General features: G+C 41.1%; 1 protein-coding gene across 1 annotated transcript in view; it reads left to right on the top strand.

Moving 5' to 3' along the window:
• Positions 1-12333, top strand: part of LOC149524135 (protein prune homolog 2-like) — a 103624-nt gene that overhangs the window by 40505 nt on the left and 50786 nt on the right. Inside the window, exons 7-8 of the mRNA XM_089779535.1 lie at positions 6778-6930; positions 11159-11253. Of these exons, the coding sequence (XP_089635661.1) occupies positions 6778-6930; positions 11159-11253 (248 nt within the window). The remainder of the gene's footprint in view (positions 1-6777; positions 6931-11158; positions 11254-12333) is intronic.

Here is a 12333-nt window from a genome sequence, read left to right as displayed (position 1 = left end):
ACTAGTGGCGAGCCGACAAACAGCTGATCAGCTGTTTGTCGGCTCAGCGCGGCAGCCATGTAAATGTAAATGAAGCCGCGATTATTTAAATCGCGGCTTCATTTGCCTTTGCTGATCTGTCTAATCTACATGCCTCTGCTGACAGAGGGATGTAGTCTAGACACAGCCTCAGTGTTAAAATCTGGCATAGAGATTACTTAGGCATCTCCCAACCGTCTCCCCCAAATTCCTAGTTTGAAGCTCTCTTAATCAGTTGAGCCAGCCTCCATCCTAGAAGCCTATTTCCCTCCCTACTTAGGTGAAGTCCATCCCAAGAGAACAGTCCTCTGTCCATAAATGCCTCCCAGTGACCATACATCCCAAAGCCCTCCTTATAGCACCACTGCCTAAGCCATCTATTGATCATCATAATCCTGTCACATCTTAGTTGCCCTTCTCTAGGAACAGGCAGAATCCCACTAAAGATCACCTGAACCTCAATTTCCTTGAGCATCCTCCCCAGCCTAGCATAGTCTCCCTTAATTCGTTCCAGCGAGAATCTAGCCATATCATTTGTTCCTACATGAAGGATGATCAATGGATTCCTTCCTGCTCCCTTAATAATCCTCTTCAACCTCAGTTCCACATCTCGTATCTTAGCATCTGGCAGACAGCACACCCTTCTATTCTCTGGATCAGCTCTGGTTACAGGCCTATCTATTCTTCTCAATAAGGAGTCCCCAATCACATAGACCTGTCTTTTCCTAGTGACAGTGAAATTCTCTGGTCTATCTCTAGCTTCCTCTGGCTGCAAGTCCTTGCCATTCCTATTTTCCCTTGTAATCCTCTTTAACCCATCCTGTATCCTCCTAATGCTCATTATTGGTGTTGTCTCCATTAAGTCTTCCCCTTTATCTATGGGACTAGCCACTCTTCTCTTCTTCCTCACCCTTCCATCTTCATTATCTACCTGCTGTACCCCTTCTTCATTCTCCAACTCCACATATCTGTTCTTGAGCTCTATTTTTCCTTCACTGACCCATCTTTTTCTCTGCCTGGTTCTCTGAGTCACATGCTTCCACTTTCCATTTTCTTCGCCCAGCAGTCCCCCCTCTGAGGCCCTTGATCCTGCTTCCATCTGCATATCTAAACTTTCCCCTTCAGCCACGTCATGCCTTTGCCCCATCATCTGCTCAAACCCCCTTCTAAACTCAACCAGAGTTTCCACCTGCATCTCCAGTCCTCGGATCTTTTCTTCCATCAGCTTGATCAGGCGGCACTTCATGCAAACAAAACTCCTTTCAGGTACCCCCTCCAGAATCATGTACATACTGCAGCTACCACATCCAATCATCCTCCTTGTGTTCTCTACTACTTGGGCCATGGCCACTAATGCCTCTGTGTTTTATCTACTTTCTCACCAAAATCCTATTAGTCCGGTGAACACAAAAACAAACCAAAACACCCCCTCTACAGCAAAAACAAACTCCAAACAAGTCCCACAATCCAAACTCCCTTTACAAACTCCCACTCAAACTCCCCTGTTTACAGCTCTGTTTGCTTGACTCCTGTGCCGCTGCAGCTCTCTCAATGGGCTTATTTTGAATTCTTAAACTTTGACCCTCAAAACTTAATAATTTTAATAATAGTTGAAAATATTTTAAAATATTCTGATGTGTACTATTATAAATTTGAAAAAGGCATGCTTTTGAATGGAAAAATTGAGACAGGAAGTAAACGCATATTCATGCGAAACATACCATAATTGATGTAGGCAGTATTAATATTTAAGGTCTTCTTTAAGCTGCATGATTTTCTGATATCTTTGTCTTCCCTTCAGACACACTATAAGTTAATTCTACCCTGGGGCTGTAAGCAGATCCTGCTCCAAGAGCTAAAGTACTGCACAATCATATCTGCCTTAAGTCAGTGCTTGTTCTGACTCTGGATTTGTGCCAGAAGCAAACAATTATAAAATCTGCCAGAGTCCTGGGCATGTATTGCTTTATTTCCCCAGAGATGTTTACTAGGGGACTGTTGCCAGCTCAAGATCCATTAAATTGCTGAATCATTACATTTTTTGTTGGAGCCAGCTGGCAAGGATGTGATTCAAAACATTGATTGCCAGGTACCTTGAGTCAGTGCATTCTCAAAAATGCCTCCTTCTGTTTATTTGTATAAGGCCTTGAAGGATGCCACAGGATGCAGATTGTAACATGTAAATACTGGCAACATTTTACCAAGATGAACAGCAGCATTTATAGACAACTTATTGAATTTGTTTTTTCTGTATATGAGCTGCAGTTTTAATACCTCTTAGTGCAATGCTGGTGCAGTTTGGCTTTCAAAATTAGTTTGTAATTTTAACAAGTCACATCAGTAGTATTTTTTAAAATGACGGTTTTGGGGAGATTGGCAATGGTGCTAGCATTTATTAGATTGCTAATTCACACTTTTCTTAAATGTTCATAAAGTCCCAGTGAATTGTACCCCTCATTATACATGTAACATGAGAGAGAAAGGGAACATTTTCTGCTCTACCAAACAAGGTTTTTTTGGCTTGATGTTTTTCCTGCTGTGGCTAGAAACAAAGCATTTTCAGGAAGGCAACTATTTTCTCCAGCAAGATTGTGTAGCATTTCAGCTATAAATCTTTTTTAAACTGCAGATTATCGATGAGCTGATCATCTTTTTTTGCTGTTTGGACAGCTTTCATGAAGGGTTACTAGTTTTCCCCCTTCCTATAATCCTTTCATTTTCAGCTAAAAGATCAAAATGGAGGTGAAAAAGGGACGCTTCTGTATTTTCACTGCATTGTTCTTTTCAGCCACAAACTTATCATGCAGAAGATGCCTGTGCTGTTTTTAATGTTTTCCCAAAACAGTTTCTGCTTTCATTAGGTCATGTTTAATATTAATGCACAGCAATTGCTTTTGGCAAAAGTGGTGCTTCACTTCTGAACTGCTTTGTGAAAAGAATAAAATGCCCATCATTTTTTTAAAAGTGGCATAGCATATAATCCAAAGTCCTCTCTTCTCCCCTCAAATCTCATAATGGAGTGTGATGCACATAGTGAGTAATATTGGGAACCTTGCGTTATATATTTTCTTTTGTTTGCGTGTGTCAGAATTGCTTCTGGAGTCCTTTCAAGAATCCAATGGGAGTTGCAGTAGCTCTCAGTGAAAACAAGCTGTTGGCAGGAGGTGTTTTTAGCTGATGGATCTTCTTTACAACAGATACTTAAAAGAGTACATGACTAAATGGACTGCTGACCTGGCTCAGTCTGGGAAAGTAGTAATGAAAGCATGCTTAGGAGGAAGAAAAATGAGGTGATACAGTGTTATTTAGCCAGAACAGACTCTGAGTCCATTGGTTTTTTTAAACCATATGGGATCTTACATGCAAAATCCCTGCACATCAGTGGGATATGGACCCCTCAATTTCCTGATGGGGTTTGTCACATTTATGCTAACAAGCACATCGGATGTATTGAAAAAAGAATATAACTTCTGTGTTGACATTGGTAATTGCAGATTAGTTTGAGACTCCTCTTGTCTTTTTGTCCTAGCAGAAGAGTTATAAAACAGTGTTTTTTTTTTTTGCCTACGTCAAAAAATGTGGTACCAGTTTGATTAGTGACTGTGTGCTGTTTCAAGTAGAAAGGCTCAGGAAAGAGTTGTTGGTACATGTTCACTTTCCTTTGTAGATGTGATGGACTGGGTAATAAATTCATACCTGTCAGGTTTTTGACCAGAGCAGGATGGAACAGATCAGGGCTCCTAGGCTAGGGACCTGGGAATATTTTGTCTGTAGACTCTCTAATATGGGATCATGAGTGTATGGCTGAAGCATTTATGAACACAGTTGGATGTGGTCCCTGCCTGTCGATGTTAGTGTGAGTGCAAGTTTGGAGGGCTTTGCAGCTTATCTCAACATCACAGTGCAAGGTGGACCCCAGACTGGTGAGACAGAAGGCTCATATGTATCTCAGTTTCATATGGGAGGCTGGGGAAGACCCGTCACACTAGGTTTAAACTCTCATTTAACACGTATGCAATAAGTTAACTGTGAGTATCCTACTGAGGGCATGATCAAATTCTGAGAGAGCTTTTCCAGTGGAAATCCACAAGAATCTATCATATGCTATGAAAACCAGTTACAGGGATGTAGCAGTGGAAAGTTATCTTCAAAAAATCCTTTAAACTGTTTTGATTTGGGAGAGAAAGGTAAAGACATTTAGAAACATTTGGAGTTCCTTCTTTAAATATATATTGATAAGGATTGACAGGTTAATTTAAACTCTTCCTGAATGTTCAGAACATCGTTTTGACAAATGGTCTATAATAAACTGCTCTTGAACTGGAAAATGGAATTATCACTAGTAAGAAAGTGTATGATGCAGATTAGTTCTGATTTAAGGGGCTTGATTCTTCTTTCATAAACTCGTATGCATATAAGGAATAATCCTAGTTAAAGTCAAGAGAGTTATGCCAAACATAAGGCTAGTGTGCGACTAGAGTCCAGCATCTGTAGTCTTCTGGGTTCAGATCCTCAAAAGTGCCTAAATCATGTTGATGTCAATTGGTATTAGGGGCCTAATTGCCTTTGGAAATCTGGGCCCTGGATTTTCATTGAGCTGAACTCCACTATTCACTTACAAAAAACAGAAATGGACTGTGTGAGAAACACAGAAAATATATTTTTTTCCAAACTGAGAGAATCAAAATGTATTTTCCTTTTACCGTTTCTGTATTGCCTTTGCCTTCAACATTTTTTAGAACTGAATAGCCCTGCACTTTGCTCACAGCTTAACTGAAAATCTGGATTGATTAGGCAAAAGCTGTAGTGTAGTTATTGCTCAATTTATAATCAATTGTGTAATTAGACTATGTGAATATAAAAATAAAATTAGTGAGATGATATTATCATAAATATACTGAAGCATAATTTATTTAATCTTAGTTCTTTCTGTACAATTAGGCACACAAATCATGGTGGACCCTCTGACCATCTTTAATTCTGAACTGATACGGTTGTATGGTTTTATTAACTAGTACATGTCACTGTATTACTCATTCTAGTACTTTGTGTTCAGATTTCCTCTGCTTAAGGTAGTATTTTTTTAAATCTATTGGTTAATGTTTCAGGTGACACATACAAATACTAACTATTCCATCTTTTGGACAACACCAACAATCTCCCCGCCCCTCCCCACTAAAGATACAGGCCTACATTTTGAAAAATGAATAAGGTATTTGGGTTCTTCAACTTTTGGATACCCAATTTTAGATATCTGAAAATCACATTTGTTAAGGTTTCCAAAAACTGGCATTTCATCATTTAGCATGAATAATTGGCAATGGATGTTTTATTTGGGCAGATCACCAAAAGGAAACAGAGCCTTCTGGGAGCTAAAGGATGACCTTGAATCCTTTCCCCTATGCCATCTCCCTCAGCAATATCTGTCACATCAAGGATGGAATTTGGAAGGTGGTATGCTCTATGTAATCCTCTGAAAATATATCAACTCTATTTATGTCTTGGAACAGAGTGCCAATTGTGCTGCAATTATTTAATGGACTCATTTTTAAACTTTGAAATTAATGTGTCATTGTATTTGGCTGAAGTGCAGTGCTTTTCATCTTTAAATAAATTGGCATGGACTCATTCAGATTTGATTACATTGGAATGCCTAGTGACTGATGTAAAATCATAAGTTTAAGGTTATCCTCAAAGTCCTTTTTGAAGTTGTTGTGTACTGTACTCAGGAAGAGTTTTGTTTTATATTGGTAATAAAAAGGACCATTAGTAATCCTCAGGAATGGAAATAGTGGAGTCAGGAAGTATGATCAACTCAATCATTTGCTTAAACTGCTTAATTTAGATGTGTTTAGTTGTGGTGTGAGTGATATTGTGTATGCATTTGTTTTACTTATTTCAGGGTTTTGCTGGCTGTATTTTGGCAGCCACATTCTAAGTCCATTGTTGTGGGGTAAAAGAGGGAGATTATCTACCACGCAGGATGAATTTGTAAACGGGGCTTCTGCAAAAAAGCAATTACTTGTTCTTAAAAAGATATTAAAACTTCAAACAACTTCATGCTAATTTTTGGGACCTATCATTAAGTCAATGAGAATGTTGCTATTGGTGTCATTGGGCTAGACTGTGGTCTTTCAGCTTAAATATAACAAAACCCTATAAATTAGATATTATATCACACATTAAAGTAGCTTTTCCTAATGTGCTAGATCAAGATAACAATGAACAGTGTAGATTTTTAAAGAATTTTATATTCTGGCTACTTAGAAAATGGAAATTTTGCTCCTCAGTTTATACTGGTCCTTGTAGCAAGTATGTGAAGGCTATAGCTTCACTGCAGAGTAAGCTTGATATAACTATACTTGAATTAATGCATCTTGAGTAAGCGTAGCTCTAGTAAGCATGGCCACACTGGGAAATAACACCTGAGCTATATGAGAGTGACTGGATTATTTTATGAGGGGATTGTGAGCAGCTGATGTGTTATGCTAAATCTAGCTGTAAACTGCATATCTATGTCCCCTGACAGCTCAAATTAAAAAAAGCATCACCACATACATGTAAGTTAGGAGTTTTTGTGTTCAGAAAGCACTTGAATTATAACTTGAGTTACACTCTGACAGTGAAGACAAGTCCAAAAAAGGAAAGGGATGTGTGTTTTTGATGGGGTGGGGAGCATGGGACATTAAGAGTTGTGGTAATCCTACTGCCTTTTTACTGTTGTACAGAAGGTTTTGACTTTTCTTTTTCACATTTTAGGAAGCATTCTCTTTAAATGTATGTCTGTGGAACACGAAAGAATTACAGAACAACAGGAAGAAATACTGTCAATTCTAGAAGAAAAATATCCAGAGCTGCCGCCTCGAGAAAACATTATCTCTGTTTTCCAGGCAACTCCACTGAAGGCTCAAGGTAATGAAGTTTTACTTTTATTCCTTGGGCATCTTGACAATTCTGTCATGTGACCTCATCTAGGCAGAATGGATCATCCTGTAAGATGATGCAAAATTTAAAATGATGGTTACTTTTCAGTTATATGCTGACAAAGTAGAACATAGAAATCTTGTTTCTGTGAACTGTCAGTGCTGTCTGAAGTTCTAAAGATAGTGGTCATACAGGTAATGAATATTGTCGTGTGTGTGTGTGTGTGTGTGTGTGTGTGTGTGTGTCTGTATGATTTAATGGCTCCAACACAACATGATGGGCTATAGCCACTGCTCCAGCCATAGGAAGGATGCTCAGCCACACCCTTCTGAATCTTACATAGAGGTACGTTTCTGAGTTCGCATGAGTCAGCCTTTGGAATTCCTTGCCTGGGGAGGTTGTAAGGGCTAGTACTGTAACAGGGTTTAAAAGAGAACTAGATACATTCATGAAGGTTAAGTCCATTAATGGCTATTAGCCAGGATGGGTAACGAATGGTGTCCCCAGCCTCCGTTTGTCAGAGAGAGAGTTCGCTTGATCATTACCTGTTCTGTTCACTCCCTCTGGGGCACCTGGCATTGGCCACTGTCGGCAAACAGGATACTGGGCTGGATGGACCTTTGGTCTGACCTATGGCCGTTCTTATGTTTTTATGTTATGCTGGTGAACTGACCGTAGCACTAATTAACGCTTGAAATAGCAAGAAATTATTTTAAAATAATATTTCTTGTTCATTGTCATTCAAAAATGAGATGGAACCCTCCATGCCTCCAAAAACATTCACTATCTGGGTTTGAAGGTGCTTTAAGCCTGGGCTAGCTAGCCTGACTGTGGTATAGTCTAGAACTCTGATACTAGACTATACCACATATTCTGTGAGGCTGGTAATCTACACACATTGCAGTGAAGACGCAGAATAATTCACTTGAGCCTCAATAGTCTTCCAGTGTTTTCCCTCACTTCCCCCCATTTGCCCATGTGGACAGAGAAGTTCTCTTATAATCCAGAAAAACATGGAGGCTAGGATAAAAAAAAATACCATTTCCCACGTGGATCAGAGAATGCAACTTCAATGCAGCCTCCCTTTGAGAAGCCAGGTGAGAATGGCGTCTGCTGGGTTGGCTTTCTTCCCTGACTGCATGAGCTAGATGGAGCTGGTCAAGGGCAAAGGAGGGTGAATGTATGAAATCTACCACATGGCTTGGCCCAGGTGACTGGCCCCAATACTGAGCATCAAACTTGAAATACATTGAAACCAGGAATGGGATAAAATTTCTGAATGTTGGGTCTGATTTTCCTAAAAACACTGATATAAATCGGTAGCAGTGCCTCTGAAATTAGTGGAGCTATATTGAAGTGCAACTGGTATAAATGACTTGGGCAGAATTATACTCATTGTTCCTTATATATTATTCGCTGTGCTGCAACATCCAAATAAAGGAATACACAAAACCAAAGCCACATAAAAACAGCTTCTGTGTTCATATGAACAAAATTCAGTGAAACAAAGACACTTCATAGATAGAATACAAAAGTGAATAAAGCTTGATTTCGGTGATTTCTGCAGGTTGAGTAAAAGCAGCTGACACAGTTCTAGTGCTTCACAGCTCTGTTATGTACCTGAGACTGTACTGTAAAAAGAAAACAAAATGAGCCACTTGCTACTGTTGGAAGCAGTTTTAGTATGGCCTTTGTTGCATTAATTTTAAGTGCCCCTTAACAGAGAAGTAAAGTACCAGCTACGTTGTTCTGTATTTTATCAATATTGTTATGATTTTATTACCGATTACATAGTTAGCATTGCATATGTTTATGTGCTCTATGAAGGTAGGTAGTGATGAGATTCTGAGGTCCTTTGCAAGTCAGATGAACGTTTTGAAGCCGTTCAACAGAATAGCAGTTCCGAGTTCCATCTAATAGGCACACCTCGTTTACAAAGTAATCTGTCAGTGTAATTGGGGGTCCATCGGTGTTATTCTGGGCACAACGAAGAGAATAGGTATTCTGATTTTTAAAGACTCTACTGTACATATATAGTAATTTTTAAATGAAAATATCAAGATGAACAGCCAGTTCATCTTGTCAATAGATTGTTGATGGAAGAGAATCTAGCTGTTGCATTCATTGATGAGCGGTTGTGAGTTATATGGCTGTTTCAGTCATGAATGGTTATTGGTCTATATTACCAGCATTATCAGTAGGGGTAAATTGACCACATTCCGATGTATTATGCATTATTTAAATATAGTTTTAGAGAATGACAGAGAGAGAGAGAGTTTTAGCTGGACATCACCAATTACAGTCAATGAAAGCTATATGGTTAAATGAAATATTTTGATACCTATGTAAAGGAATCCAGATTCCACAATTAAAGAGTCACTCACTAGATGATAATGATGAAATCTTCTGTGTCAACAATACATACACTAATCTGTCCCTGAGAGTTTTATTAATCTTGAATCTCACACAGAAAATATCCATTAGTACAATGTTAGTTTAAGGAAGATCACTGGTAGAATGTACCTTCCAGTACGTATCTTAATCGCTTCAGCTCTGAATCATGTTACAACAATACTACAGGCAGTCCCCGGGTTACGTACAAGATAGGGACTGTAGGTTTGTTCCTAAGTTGAATCTGTATGTAAGTCAGAACTGGCGTCCAGATTCAGCCGCTGCTGAAACTGAGCAGCAGCTGACTACAGGAAGCCCGACGCAGAGTTGCTCTGCCCTGGGCTTCCTGGAATCAGCCGCTGATCAGTTTCAACAGGCTGAATCTGGACGCCAGTTCCGACTTACATACAGATTCAACTTAAGAACCCCAGGCGTCCCCAAGTCAGCCACTGCTGAAACTGATCAGCGGCTGATTCCAGGAAGCCCGGGGCAGAGCAGCTCTGCCTCGGGCTTCCTGTAGTCAGAGCTGGTCAGTTTCAGCAGCGGCTGACTTGGGGACGCCTCGGGAAGAGCAGCTGGGGTGCTGCTGGGTTGCTCCAGTAGCGCCGCTCCTCGGCGCTACTGGAGCAACCCAGCAGCACCCCAGCTGCTCTGCCCCAGGCGTCCTGATTCAGCCGCTGCTGAAACTGACCAGCAGCGGCTGAATCAGGACGCCTAGGGCAGAGCAGCTGGGGTGCTGCCGGGTTGGTCCAGTAGCGCCCAGAGCGGCGCTGCGGGACCAACCGGCAGCGCCCCAGCTGCTCCACCACAGGCGTCCGGAGAAAAGCCTGGTCTGCTGGGGGGGGGGGGTTGTACTAGCTGAGCCCCCGCTCCCCCCAGCAGACCAGGGAGACGCGGGCGGCGGACCGAGACGCACCGCGGTCCCGCCGCCCGGGTCCTCTGCGGCTTTGCTCCGTGTCTCCCTGGTCTGCTGGAGACCATTAATATACAGGCAGTCCCCGAGTCCCCTGACATTAATATACAGGCAGTCCCCGAGTTACGCGGATCCGACTTGCGTCGGATCCGCAGTTACGAACGGGGTTTGCTCCGCGTCTCTCTGGTCTGCTGGTCTCCAGCAGACCAGCAGACCAGCAGACCAGGGAGACGCGGAGCAAAGCCTCTGAGGACGGTGGCAGCGGGACAGCCGCGGCACGTCTGGGCTGTCCCGCTGCCCGCGTGCTCCACAGCTTTTCTCCCCGTCTCCCTGGTCTGCTGGTCTGCTGAAGACCTGGTCTGCTGAAGTCGCGGAGCACGTGGGCAGCGGGACAGCCCAGACGTGCCATGGCTGTCCCGCTGCCACCGTCCTCAGAGGCTTTGCTCCGCGTCTGCTGGTCTGCTGGAGACCAGCAGACCAGAGAGACGCGGAGCAAACCCCGTTCGTAACTGCGGATCCGACGCAAGTCGGATCCGCGTAACTCGGGGACTGCCTGTATATTAATGTCAGGTTTCATATCCATGATTTTAATATTAAAGATTATGTGCACTCATTGACCAGTAGTATTCAGTATGTTTATAGATCAGAGCCTTTACAATTTCATAGATGGAAACTGCATAAGAATCTTGGTCTTTTAATTCTTTTGAAATGTGTTTACTTTGGTATTAAAGCAGTAGTGCCATACTACAAATATTAATTAAAATTGCATATTAATAATGTTAATTTTCTGTTGTGACCCCATAAAAGCCAAAAGACTTTAAGACTAAAAATTCTGGTCTTAACTCATCCTATTGCATTTGATCATCTTTGTAACTTGCATGTATTGAACAGGCTTTTTTGTATCTCAAACAGGTTTAAATATTGAAGAGGCTATGTTGAAAGATCTCAAGGAGTTGACAGATGGAGAAATTAAAGTAGCAGTTAGCACGGTGTATATGGCTCTTGAGGTAAGAGAAAAGATAAACAGAATATAGTTGTTAAACAACCAACCTGCAGAAGGTGGCGTATTCTTTCATACAGATTCTTGGTTATTTGTTTTCTCAAGATGGCGGATAGCAGATTGTGTCAATTATGTAATTCATTTTTATTAATGCCATAATTATTTGTGATCTGACTTTCATTATCATGCATCTTAATATCCTTTTGAATAAAAGTCATTTACTAGGATGCTTTAGAGCAACAGCTGCAGAAAATTGCAATGCTTGGATCATAACTGACCTACCCTTTCATGTAGTGGAGTTAATAGTCTCTCAACAACTTGAGAAAAGTGTCCCCTTCTTTTACTTTTATACAATTGCTTTGAAAGCTGTGAAAAACAGGCATGTTAGTAATAAATTATAGATGTTCTAGAGTGGATAAGAAATCCTTCCAATTTGTTAGTTAAATGGTTGCTTGTCTCAAATTTGAGATGTTCGCAGTACTGGTGAAAGTCACTTTTTTGATTGCTGGCTTTCAGTGCCACACCTCTGAACTGACCTCACATAAGCTGGAGTGCTCTCAATTAAATGTGTGCATAATTGTTAGCTTTTCAGAGTTATGCATATTGTACATATATTCTTTACTCTAGTGTATTGTTTTTAATGACTATTGAGCTGATATCACTACAGATTTAGCTGTGCAGAATACAGCTCAAAATAATTCAGAGCCTAATTGTGTCTGGCTCTGCACAAGTGTGAGAGGGCAAAGGGACACACGAGGAATCTTCCCCTTATGCCTCTGTTCAGGGATCAGCCATTATGGGTGAGAAGTGCAGCAGCTGAGCAGAACAAATCCTGCTAGTGAGTGACTCTTTAATTGTGGAATCTGGATTTCTTTATAAAGGAGCCAAAAGGAATGGGCTAACGTGCTAGGCTTACTGTTACATTTATTCCTATTTCTCCTGGAGATGTTCATTACATTGCAGTCCCATACATACCACAGTGCAGGTGGTTGCTTTTAGTCCTAGCCCAGTCCTCACACACTGAGTAAGAGCACATAGCACTCATCACCCCCAAAGCATTGCACTTTGTATTACTGACTCACCTATC

Source organism: Pelodiscus sinensis, chromosome 6, assembly GCF_052426305.1.
Source record: "Pelodiscus sinensis isolate ZL-2025 chromosome 6, ASM5242630v1, whole genome shotgun sequence".
NCBI lineage: Eukaryota > Metazoa > Chordata > Testudines > Trionychidae > Pelodiscus > Pelodiscus sinensis.
The sequence above is the reverse complement of the archived record's forward strand: the minus strand, read 5'-3'. Positions and strand labels throughout refer to the sequence as shown.